General features: G+C 47.8%; 4 protein-coding genes across 4 annotated transcripts; 1 reads left to right on the top strand and 3 right to left on the bottom strand.

The window, feature by feature from the left end:
- Window positions 1–2,584: 2,584 nt before the first annotated feature.
- N7455_005456 (uncharacterized protein) lies at window positions 2,585–3,046 on the bottom strand. The gene is made up of 2 exons (XM_040961125.2): window positions 2,993–3,046; window positions 2,585–2,895 (listed from the first exon to the last, which is right to left on the bottom strand). The coding sequence occupies exons 1-2, from the start codon at window positions 3,004–3,006 to the stop codon at window positions 2,679–2,681; spliced, it is 231 nt and encodes a 76-aa protein (XP_040808424.1). The 5' UTR covers window positions 3,007–3,046; the 3' UTR covers window positions 2,585–2,678.
- An 812-nt stretch (window positions 3,047–3,858) lies between these two features.
- Window positions 3,859–6,183, bottom strand: faa4 (long-chain fatty acid-CoA ligase FAA1; the record flags this gene model as incomplete). Its single annotated transcript, XM_040961156.2, has 5 exons — window positions 3,859–3,948; window positions 4,001–5,145; window positions 5,202–5,597; window positions 5,655–5,680; window positions 5,747–6,183. The coding sequence occupies 5 exons, from the start codon at window positions 6,181–6,183 to the stop codon at window positions 3,859–3,861; spliced, it is 2,094 nt and encodes a 697-aa protein (XP_040808398.2).
- Window positions 6,184–6,979: 796 nt separating this feature from the next.
- N7455_005454 (S-adenosylmethionine-dependent methyltransferase) lies at window positions 6,980–8,481 on the top strand (the record flags this gene model as incomplete). The annotated part of the gene is made up of 3 exons (XM_065605035.1): window positions 6,980–7,045; window positions 7,101–7,262; window positions 7,733–8,481. Exons 1-3 carry the CDS (start codon window positions 6,988–6,990, stop codon window positions 8,479–8,481), a joined length of 969 nt encoding a protein of 322 aa, XP_065461935.1. The 5' UTR covers window positions 6,980–6,987.
- A 958-nt stretch (window positions 8,482–9,439) lies between these two features.
- N7455_005453 (uncharacterized protein) lies at window positions 9,440–10,909 on the bottom strand (the record flags this gene model as incomplete). The annotated part of the gene is made up of 2 exons (XM_040961177.2): window positions 9,440–10,480; window positions 10,538–10,909. The coding sequence occupies 2 exons, from the start codon at window positions 10,907–10,909 to the stop codon at window positions 9,440–9,442; spliced, it is 1,413 nt and encodes a 470-aa protein (XP_040808397.2).
- Window positions 10,910–12,555: the final 1,646 nt, after the last annotated feature.

Raw genomic sequence — 12,555 nt, 5'->3', positions numbered from 1 at the left:
GTTGTTACGGTCAAGCAGGTTGCATTGCTGTCCTGCTGCCTCCTGATCCTACGCAGATAATCTACAATCGACTTGGATACCAAATATAGAATATGACACTCTCGTTTTGATTCTTTTGAAATTCAAATATCGAATTATCCTTGCGGCCCCTGCCGCTTCCGCTGCACCCTCGACAACTCCCTACGCCTCTACCCGTCCCGTGGAATGAACATTAACATATGTAATATCTAGAGTAGTGTAGATCAACGTGCGATTGATTACGAAAAGGACACTTTATAACTGGTTTTATAGTGCATATAAGCCCTTTCCTTGCCTGCATCAGCTGCCAAGCTTCATCTCACCGAGTACTGAGGTCTGTAAAGTCCTTGTTTGGCTTCCGGTGTCACTTTTTACCCAATTTCCCTTTTTTGTAATTCTAGAGTCTCAGACACGAGATTGATACTCAATGCAGAAATTACGGGCTAATAAAAGCGTGCCAGTAAATCCCAGGAAGCGCATTTTAAAGCTTAGGCTTACATAGCAAGGAGACTATGTGATATAGCAAGGCACAAGCCTGGAGCAATGGACCCCGGGTTGTCAGTACGACGATAATCAACCCTATCCGCCATCAAGCCAAGATGCCCGGAAGACAATCTGTGTTCTTAAGACTTTATATTTAACCCAATTATCCCGAGTGCGATATCTGTCTCTGTTGCCTACAAGACGTGGCCATTGACATCTGCATGAATACCTCCGCGATATATTTCTTTGCTACCACACTAACCCTGTCCATGATATGTCTACTCCAATATCAACCCTTGCCACTGTCTTGGGCGCATTACGTGTTAGGAAGCTAGCTTCTAGGTATAGTTGGCTATGTTCTAGTGCACCTAGTGATTCCTTCCAGATCGAGATATGTATCGGCCCAACTATGTATCTACCACGGGGCCTTGCAATGCTATCAGCCATCCAGGGAGGATGGTCTCTATCTCCGTGTTCCACCTCAACGGCCTCCGAGCATGGTGCTAGGTTTGTCTCATCCGGAATAAAAGCACATTACTGTAGATCTTGTGCGAGGTAATGTTTTAAACTAATAGCGTACTTTCGGGCAGCTAAGAACATGAGTTAGACCATGGTATCTATGAATAGAATAGGAGTATGTAGGCGCAATCTATTGAGACTGGCATGAGGCATATGGATCAAATTCCCGATTACCCCAATTGATGAGCGTCGATCTTTGGGATGTACAAGATATCTTTCAAGGTAAAAGGGTCCCTCGTACTACACTATAAGTGATATCATAAAACTAATCTCCGAAAAAAAAAGAAGCTTTTAGGGCCGCACTGCCATTGTATGGCCATCTGAGGTCTTCTTGCTTAAGAACCTTATGATATAAGGTGCTTTGGTAAGATTGTTTCACATTGACTTTTCTTGCAGACATTCCATCTAGCACCCAATATTATGTAGTATAGCCAATGCAACATCAGGGATCAATTCAAATATTCGATATATCAAGATGACTACAGTAGAAGCTAACCTAGACACCCCATATTCCAAATAACCCTATAATACGACCCCATGATCAAGAAATCCAAAAACAGGACATCCCAACATCTCAAACAAAGAATCACTAACAACCTCCAATCCCAACCAGACCAACTGCCCCTCGCATCACTTTCCCAATCGGACAAAAGAGAAATGTCGGAAATTAAAATCGACCTCTAATTGGACCATCGAGACAACAACCAACATGTCACGATCCAGACCAGGCTAAGCAACGATCCACCCTCTCAGCCGCAGCAATTCTTCCGAGCCACATGAATCCCCAACCAATGCCCCAGACAGGAAAGGGGGAAAAAAAAACGTCCGCACCAGGTGAGGCTAGGCGGGGAAAGACCATCGCTGGCTGCAGCAGCCCAATCCTTCCCTGCGCTGCGAACAGGGCGGTTGGAGCCGGGGTCATTGCAGCCGCACGGACTGGCGTGGGCGTGAGCGTGGGAAATGACAGGGAAAGGCATGGATTATCAGGCCATTCCCTGTGGACTTTCCGATGGGGACGTGCACACGCATATCAACTCTCGCAGATGTAGAATGGGGGCGTCAGCCACTGGCCATTGACCACTGCTTGTTGTTTGTATTCTTTTTTGCTTGGCGGGACGCGCGAAGACAAGACAAACAGTGGCAGGGTGGTTCGCTATGATCGCTTTCCAGAGGTACATAGTATGTAACCTTCCGGCTCCGACAAACCGGGTCCTCTTTTGAATCCCGGAGTCCCGATGCGTTGAGGGAATAGATAGACGGGTGCGGGATGTAGGTAGGCAGTTGAATGTTTAGACATCGGACAAGGGCACGGGCACGGGCAGGGAATTGCAGCAATGCAGCAATGCATCACAATCACAATATTGCAATTGAGTTTTTCGGGGGAAGGTAGACTCAACAAGATATCCATATCCAGGGAAAGACTTCCTTCCACACCAGTCCGGCAGCCTGCAACAGACTGTCTTCCCTCTTCGCCCTTTTCCGACCAGTCGCGTTCAACCCCCATGGTTCCGTAAAACTGCACCCATGACTCCCGTAGATAATCACAGCCGACCACAAAGCGCACCCCGTAGCCTCTATCGCCATCACCAGCTCATGGATCGATCACATGAGCACTTGGAGCTCCGTTCTCGCACGTCGTCCGTTGACACCTCAACTGTTCAGTTCGCACGGGTATCCGATGTCTCTCCTTCCTCTCCGCCGATACGCGAGACACGCACCGCTAACTTCCGATCCAGCGCATCCTGCTCTTCCTTCGAGGGTTGCATGCCCAAAGCGTTTTCTACCTGGGGCGTGGTCCAGAGTCCGATGCCTGCCCAGGCCATAACGCCGATACCGAACAGGGCCCGGGTTTTGGGGGTGAGGCCGCGGTAGGAGCTGTGAAGCTTGTTAGTTTCTTCCTTTCTTTCTTGTCTTGTGGTCCGAGTGTTGGGGTGTGTGCGGGGGTTGGTTGGTTTAAGGCTGTGTGACGTACCTCCAGAGAGACATTTGGACTGGGAATGGAAGTATTGTAGTCTTGGGGGGAGATGATAATGGGGCAATGTGTGACTTCAATGTTGGCTTTGCTACTTTGACGGGGAGAGTCACGTGAAGATATCTACACTTTCGGTCACGGGATTATTTTGGTACCTGAGGCTAGCAAACTCTATATACTTCGATTTGTACCAGTGCGACGGGTTCGAACGTGTGTATTTTTGTCGGACGCTAAGTCCTGTCAGGTACATAGACATCCCCGGGTACTTGTGGGTTGCTAGGGGGTGGTGTAACTGTGGCTGATCAGTGAGGTACCGAGGTACTTAGGTACTTTGGACAGAGGCACTGCTACATGCATGTGTACTTGTACTTTTGTGTATATGACAAGTCTACTGGTAGATGGCTGGATAAGGCAGTCTTTGGAGATATCCTTGAATAATAACAACATGTTCGAACCATCTTAAGAGGCCGCTTATTCTAATATCTTTATCTTTTAGTTGGAGTGCATGCCATCCTTGGACCAAAAGATCCTTTTAAACGGTGCAAGAAAAACGGTTCGTCGCCAATCAAAGAAGCCTTTTTTTCTGTAAAAAATGAGACTAAGTAGATTATGATAAAAAAACAAATCCGTCGCGATGTCGGTCGGTTCATGTCCACATTGATTACTATATCGTTTACATCGTGGCAGAAATGAAGAATATCAAGAGCAAGAGTCGAGAGAAATGTAAAGATAAATTTGAAAAAAAGTGGTAATAACAGAGAGGGTCTCAAAGCGCAAGCAAGTACAGCAGGGAAAAGAAAATGAAAGGAAAAAAAACAAGGGCGAAGCTCGAAAATCCAAGTGAAGCAGTTTGACACGCTTTTTTTTTATTTCTTGCCGTAGGCCTTGCTGATTTCGGACTCGTAGCGGGCGAGGATCTTCTTGCGCTGCAGTTTTTGCGCAGCGGTCATGAAACCCTAATGTCTTGTTAGTAAAGTTCATACTCCAGATAGCTCGAGAATCACTTACGTTTTGCGGGGTCCACTCGTCGTCAGATAGCACGACACCGTTAATAATCTCAATGCCCCTCAAGCCACCAGCACGACCGGCGGATTGCAGCTGCTGCAAGACGATCTTGTTGAGCTTTTCGTCGTGGACGAGGCTCTCGAGGGTGTCACCCTGGATGCCGTTCTCGTGGGCAAGCTTCTTCAATGCCGGCTCGGCGGGAACAATGATTGCGACGGGCTTATCTTGGTCCTGGGCGGCGTAGACACAGATGTTTCCAACCACGGGAGACGAGCGGTAGACAGACTCGAGCTTCTCTAGAGCGATGTATTCACCGTTCAGGGTCTTGACCAGGTTCTTCTTGCGGTCAATGATATTCAGGTGGCCGTTGTGATCGAACTCGCCAATGTCACCGGTCATGAACCAGCCATCCTCAGTGATCGCAGCCTTGGTCTCCTCCTCATTTTCGTAATAGCCTGAGGTCACACTGCCACCGCGGATGAAAATCTCACCCTGAGGGGGCGTGTTCGAGGCCAGGTATCCAGCATCGGGGAAGTCAACAAGCTTGACCTCGATCGAAGCAGGAATCTCACCCAGTGCATCGGGGTTCCAAGCCAAGGGGTCATTCAGGGCACCCATGGCAGAGGTCTCGGTTAGACCGTAGCCGCTAATCATGGGAGCGATAGCCATTGACAAGAACCTCTGGGTGTCCTTGGAGACGGGGCCACCACCGTTCATGACAACACGGAGTCTGCCTCCGGTTGCCTCCTTCAGCTTTTTGAACACAACGGTGTCCAAAACCGAGGCGCCCAGGCCCGCACCAGGGAAGCCGGTGCTCATGAGGAAACTCTTGGCCGACATGGCACCCCAGAACAAACCCTTGGCCACAAAGCTAGCCTTGTTTAGGTTGGCCAAGACACCCTTCTTCACTGACTCCCACACGGCCGGAACACCGACCAAAACGGTAGGCTTGAACTCCTTGATGTCGCCCAGGCAGTTGCGCATAGAGGCATCGGACAATGTTCGGGGGTTACCGTATCCCATGGTACCACCCCAGAACAAGCACAGGTTCTCGAACATGAATTCCAGAATGTGAGATTGAGGAAGGTAGGTCAGGAGGGAGTCTGTGTGGTTGATACAGGGACCGATGACGGCGTGAACACCAGCAGCTATTGCGAGACATTAGTTTAATAGACAGTGGTTCTGGGAGCTCTTTTCGGCTTACTAGCAGCGATCACGTTGGCATGGGTCAATGGCACACCCTTCGGTGGGCCTGTTGTGCCGGAGGTGTACATGATGCAGCACAGGTCCTCCGGCTTGGGGGGAACCGGCTCCACAGGGTTCTCCTCGCCCTGCTTGCGCAATTCCTCGATGCTCTGCACATTTATGTGGATAAACTCGCTATGTAACTGATCAAGAAGCTTCTGGTCCATTTCCGTGTCGGTGTTGTAGATAATGTGCTTGATTGAAGGCACGCTCCGGAGGATGCTGAGGAGCGATGGCAGCAGGCCGGGGTCGAGGAAGATGGCAGTGCTACCAGTTTGAACGATAGAGTGCTTTAGGCCTTCCTCGCCTAGGGTATCATATGCAGTCACAATGGTCACGGACTGCGAGGCGGCACCTGTAATGGTAGGTTAGTGCGTTTGTTCGCGCGTCAGGAAAATAAGAGTAAACGAACCGTGTGACATGGCCAGCCAGTTTGCGCTATTAAGGAGAATCAAGTCAGTCATCCTGCCCCGAATTTCCTTGCAGGCGCGATGTATCACTTACCTCGTCGCACCGTAAAGGTGGATTCTGCTGTCCTTCTCGAAGCCTAGCTTACGGAGACCGCTACCAAGCTCTAGACAGAGCTTCTCATATTCGAGGAAGGTCTTGTAGGTATAACCACTCATTTCAAAGTAGGTCCACTTCTTGTCAACCTCCTGCTCAACACCATCCACGACCTTCTTGACCTTCTTGTTCTCCACATGGGTCTTGATTAGCCGGCGGCTACCGACAGCTTTGGAGTTGCCAAAGACGCGAGCTGACCGGCGCATATTCTCGTAAGTGGTAGAGACATCTTCGAGTGTCGTAATAAGGCCGTTCTTGGCCTTGGGGTGTCGACGGGGGATTGTCTCACCGGGGACGCGCTCATATCCGGGCGCCTCGACCGAGAAAGGGCCCTTCTTGACCATGCGCGGCTGGAGGTGGATGTTTTGTACCGACATATTGACTGTATGTCTCGATCAAAGGGAAAGCGGAAGGAACCGGGGGTATCGAGGATACTCAAAGAAAAGATCCTCTACTCGAGGGGGGCGGATGTTAGCTAGTGCGGAAATAGCACGGAGCTAGGAAGGGGACAAAACACAAGAACTGTAGGAAGCTAGAGCAGGAGCTAGAATGGAAAAACTTACCAAGTCACAGAAGAGATGGGAGTATTATAGTATTATCTGAGCCTTCGGCGGAGAAGAAGAGGAGAGAGTTGACCTTGGGAAGGTTAGATATGTGGCTGGTCTTCGGCAAATGACGCAGGAGTGTCCAAGGTTTTTCGGCCCTTTCAAGTTGCATACTCGCACGGAGCTCTTCCAAGGCAATTTCAAGTGCTTTTTTGGGGGGATTTTTATGTATTTTTTAATTTAGTTTTAGTTTTTTTTAGTTCTCGAGTACATTTAAAATATCTCATTTCAAATTAAAGCAATAAATAATAGTAAATCTGTGAGCCTTTACGATTTAACAGTACTGTTTTACTGGTAGATCAGTTCCCGTTTTCCCTTTTTCTGTTGGGTTTCCCAACAATTCTCTTAGAAGTCATAGCTTTGAAAGAACCACTAGAATGGGTTGGAATAGGCGTAAATAATATATAACTATTGGATATCCCCAGTATACTTTATATAACTACACCTAGAAAACTAGGTAAATCACAGTTATATCTTTGGTCCCGTGATCCCTTAAAAAAAATAAAACCAAATCAAAAAATATTCCCCATAAACACATCCATAAACCATCACTAGAACATCCATGGATATCACCTCATGGACCAAATCATCCACTTACTCGCCAATGGCGAAGAGGTTATCGACGTGGACGAGGGTACGCCACCCCCGCATAAATCCCAAAAGTACTATACTCACTTAACTCGCTATAGAATCATTTCTCCTCTTCGCACAAGACATCCCAAGCAACAACCTAGGGATGCTCAATCCCCGAGCACCATCAGTAGAGATCACTATCAATGGCAATGAATACACAATCCATCAATCACCATCATTACTCTCCTCTCATCGGGCAGGAGGTACTACAGGCGCCGGTAAGTACGGACTCCGGTACGGAGTACATACAGCTCGCATGATCTGCACCAGTTCCTTTATGATTTGTCCCCGGAATCCCCAGAGACCACAAACCCAAGCACGGACTTCTCCGCAGGTCTTTTACCCGAGTCCGAAGTGCCCAGACCAGGCCCGAGGGTCAAGGCGTCGAATTCTCGAGTCGTTCTATCCGCTGTTTGTCTGTGCCTCGGCTCTCGGAGGAGGAAATGTCTCATTTGATTCGGACCCTGACACTATCACATTGTGCTTTTCTCGCTTTTCTCCCCCAAACACGAGATCAAATTGTCACCTGCTCAGCTATCCCTTGGCTTTTCCCTTATTTATACCTCGGGATACCTTGGCGACTTCCCGACTATCCACAAAATCACCACCCGCTTTCATGTTCACTGCAATCAATAACCATCCATCCCGAAATTAGTTCACTACTAACCCTGCAAAAAAAAAAACTCAGTCCTTTGGAAAATTACCCCCCTATTTGCAGAATGGATAACCAATTCCTCAAACCCGCTCTGGACAACTTCCCTCCTTAGCCAGACTTCAACAGTGGCCGAACTCGGGACCGGGATCTCAGCGCTAGTCGCTCTCGTCCTGGCACCCTCCGTGCGCCACTACATTGCCACAGACCAGGAATACGTGCGCAAATTGTTCCGGACGAACCTTGACGCCAATGCGTCCGTCTGTGTCTCTTCCGGTAACAGCAAAGCAAAAGGCAAGAGCAAGGGATCCAAATCATCCAAATCAAAGTCAAACCCGACTGCCAAACTGGCTGATAATATCTCCTTCACAACATTGGACTGGGAGACTGACCAAGCTGCCTCACTGAAGGAATGTATGGATTCCGACAGTGTCCATGCCCAAGAGGAAGAGGAAGAAGGGGAGGAGGATAAAGGCTTCGATCTCCTCCTTTCCTGTGACTGCATCTACAACGAAGCACTCGTTGCGCCGTTCGTGCGCACCTGCGCCGAGATCTGTCGACTCCGGCCGGCGTATATGGTTGGTTCTGAAGAGCCTCGCCCGCGCCGTAAACCGACGGTTTGCATTATCGCGCAACAGCAGAGGTCGCCGGATGTGTTTGAGACTTGGCTTAGGGAGACGATGCGGGAATTTCGGGTTTGGAGGTTGAGTGATGATGTACTCGGGGAGGGACTAAAGAGTGGCTCTGGATATTTGGTACATTTGTTATTGGTGAGGGATAAATAGGATACAGCTGTAGATACAACTTAAGTACATATGGGGTGGCTTTGTTCATATGTATATTGGGGATTCATGCTGTTTAGGTACTGTATATAGCTAGCTTAGAGGTCCAAGCTTCCCTTTTACTAAAATCACCGGTATAACCTTGGAACATTGGAGCGTACAGTGAGATGGCCCCAACTACCTAACTAGCGAGATTGTTTAGATGAACATTTTCGAGCTAAAATCGCGAGACTCTTGAAGAGGTATCAGACTCATATGGCTGAATCAGGTTTCCAGACTTCTGATATAGATGACTCCGATGTGGTTGATATCGTTGGGATCTCAAAACATACTCCAGACCACCAATGAAGCTTGCCGGTGTCATTAGCAAACGCATCGGAAGCAGACTTCATCTTCTACAATCCCGGCAGCTACCTTATTTCTTGCATTGGCAGTAAAAAGCCCGAACGATGCTTTCTAGTAGGCATTCCTTTGTGGCACAATCTTCTGGTTTGGTACCCCCAAGCGGCCGTGGATCTCACGGCAATTCGCAAGTGTAATAACAACAAACCCGACTACCCAGTTTCATTTACCTCAATTGGTGTTGCACAAGTAGAGGATATTGCTACAGTAGACATATATGGATGAACTCAGGTATGCTCGGTAAGTATGAAATTAGGCAGGAATGGATTATATAATATAATCACGCGCAATATTAAGTTGCTATATCAAACCAAATAGGAGATACGAAGACCACTTAGGTATAACGATAGGGTATCTATGAAGAGACACAAGCTCGAAGCTAGCATGCAAACCCCCAGATACAGAAACAAAGAAATATAGATGTAACATGATGCAATTGATTATCATATCGAGAGCGCCAATATCTGTAGACGCCCAAGAAATTATGTAGTTGTATATATATATATATAGCCGGCGGAAATCGACATTGAAGATAAACATTACTCCGCAAGGACACCAACTAAGGCTCCGCATTTTCTTTTTCCGCCGCAGGCGGCGAGAACTCGTACTTGCGCTTCAGCGGTACAGACGACTCAGTCGGTGTAGGAGATGGACCCTGGATACCCGATTCCGACGGTGGAAGGGTAGCCAACGCCTCTCTGTGTTCTGTTTCGGGAGTGCGGTCGATAATGGACGAAATGGATTGCTTGGTTGATCCGTTGACTGCGTGCTTGGGTGGTGTTGCCGCAGCGGATTCGATGGGAGTGCCTTCTGCATCGGGCATGAACCGGTCTAGAACTTCGGTTTTGACTCGGTAGGAGCCTTCACGCTCGAGCTCGCCCTCCGAGTCTGAGTCCATGTCCTCGTAGTGCTGGTCGCCGTCGTGGTCCAGGGGAATGGAACCTAGCGGACTTCCTTCTGTTGAGGCTCGGTGGCTGTTCATGACTGGTGGGAGCGGAGCGTTCGGGTCGTAGACTACGCCGCAGACTTCTAGGGCGCGGGATTGGCTGCCCAGAGTGCGGTCTTTGTGTTTCTTGGTGAGATGGCACATGAAGCCGTGGAGGGTGACGAAGTCGGATTTCCCGCAGCCGTGGATTGGGCATGTGAGATATACGAGGCTTCCGTCTGAGGGTCGCTTCCACAATGCTCGCCCGGATGGGTCGTGGGCTGCTGGTCGGCCGTGGCGTTCGCCCCATGCCTCTACGTTTTTGATGGTGTATTTTTGCTTGCGGCGGATGGAGCCCGCGCTGTGTATTTGGTCATGGGGAAGCATTGGGTGTTGATGCTGAGATGGTGGGGGAGGTGGGGGAGCTTGATGATGAGGTTGAGCGTGCATATGGGGTGGCGGCATTGAGGGTGGTGGTGCCTGAGATGAAGGTGGAAGAGGTGCTTGACGGGGCTCGGGGGGACTCTGTTGCTTGAAGAAAGCCAATGTTGTTGCTGCACTGGTCTCTGATAATCGGCGAGGTGGTGTAGGCCGTAGAGGCGGCGAGTCGCTCGCAGCGTTGAGCCCCAGGCCCATGGACTCTCTCTTTAATTTCTTGCGTTGTCTTCGAAGGTCCTGTGAAGCTTGTTTTAGAACTATGATCCCCTACATGGGTATCAAAATCCGGCTTACCTCTTCTTCTGCTTCGGCTCTCTCCGTCATTGACCGAAATTCCTCGTCTTCATGCTTGCGCATTGCCAGAATGCGACTACGGGTTGCATTCCGGGCCATTTCCTCGTGCTCTAGATGCCGGAGTCGAGCTTCGATATGTTCCAAAGTAGCTGGGCTGTGTACTGGTGGTACGCCTTGGGGATGATGTTCATGCATGGGCGGCGCGAAATGACGGAAATGGTGACTCTGCACCATCTGCTCCGGAGGTGGCATTTGGTGTGGAGGCGGATTCGGGTTCATGGCAATAGGATGATAGCGAGGAAGATGGTTGATGAGATGGCCGGGTATACCACTATCGGGGCCAGGGTGATGCACCGGCGGTGCAGTTGTCATTGTTATGGATGGAGGTGCTCGAGGTTATAGAGTTTTGAACCCTCCTGTACCAAAGAAGAAGAGAGTACGGAGTATGAAGAAGTCAAAAAGGGAAAGGAAACTAAAAAGAAAAGAAAACAGGATGAGACAATCGAAAGGGAAGACCCATCTCCGATCTATGGGTCGACGGTTTGGAAAGGATTGACATTCAGACCTTGGAGCTAACTACTTTGTATAATCTGTGTATAATAAAAAATATAAAAATAATGTAAAATTCAAAAATAAAATTCAAAAATTGAAAATGTCAAATAATATCATAAATATAATAATACAATAATATAATAATAGAAAATAAGAAATGACTCTTCCACTAGCGCGACCCTTCTGCACCCCCGTTATCTTGAAAAATTCCCGTAACGGCGTAAGGGGATCGTCTCAGGGGATCTCGATTGTGATTGATCGTAGACTTATCTAGTACTCCCGATAGGTATTATTGAATAGAATATTGAATAGGGTGTATATTAAAGGAATAGCTTCAAATATAAACTAATAAACTAATAAACTAATCTATACTAACGTACTAATATAGAATGTACAATGTACCGAAAAGATTGTTTTTTAATTTCCCAGAGTGGTCGATGGATCCTCCAAACCAGAAAGACAACCACTCATCCATGGAATTGGCACGACGCTAGTCATGTAATCAAATCACAATCAGCCCTGGAGAGCCCTAAGGTTCATTTCCTTTGGATCAAAATGGACCCTAATCTACCGGACCAATGATCGGCATCTCCAAATTGAAAGGAAAAAAAAAGAAAAAAGGAAAATAGTCACTTGACATCTCCTTCAGGGGGGGGGGGAATAAGTCTAAACATGACAAGTCTAAAAATTCTGACTGTAGTCACCCTATGAGCGTCATTGGTCCGAGACTATAATTTCAAAAGTAATATAAGCAAAAGGGGATTAATTCGGGGTTCAATAATACTTTCAATAAATCTTAATACCCTTTCCCCGGAGAAAAGTAGGAGTAAAGTACCTTTTAGAGTATATTATCAAGGATATCTATTTACCTCTTGACCCTAAAACAAAGCTAAACTCGATAGTCGAAGCCTCGAATCAGAGCCTCCGCGATTGAATTTTTTCCCATCTGCCAACTACTTTATTCCGGGATTACTGTCCAATAATAAGCAACAGATCTACCCCATTACTGCCAAGGGTGTGCTCATCCTGGAGATCATTATGTAACACAGGGGGAGAACTTGTTCCTGGCAAGTTCCATGGTAGCCATAGAAGCGGGAAGAATCACAATGGATCTTGAAATGTCTTCCACACTTCTAGTTGATGTCCATGTACTCCGTTCCTGGTACTCCGTACACACTATCATTCTTGTCTGGTACATTACTCTCCACACATTATTGTTTAGTGGAATCAATCTATTTGATTTGTTATGTATCTTTTTTTCTCCGAATTAGAGCTACCCCAGTCCCAGTATACGGACTACTCCCTATATACTCCGTACAACCAACAATAACAAATACATTATTATAGCCGTGGAATATTTTCCAAAGCCCGGGAATTAGAAATCAAGGAAATGCAAACCCACATATTTAGTGTCCCCGAGCTGTACATCGTAAGCCAGAATATGGGTCTTGTATGGATTTTCTGCT

The sequence above is a fragment of the Penicillium solitum genome, assembly GCF_028829755.1.
Source record: "Penicillium solitum strain IBT 25940 chromosome Unknown utg000003l_segment0_segment0, whole genome shotgun sequence".
NCBI lineage: Eukaryota > Fungi > Ascomycota > Eurotiomycetes > Eurotiales > Aspergillaceae > Penicillium > Penicillium solitum.
This window is presented reverse-complemented; position numbering and strand designations above follow the sequence as displayed.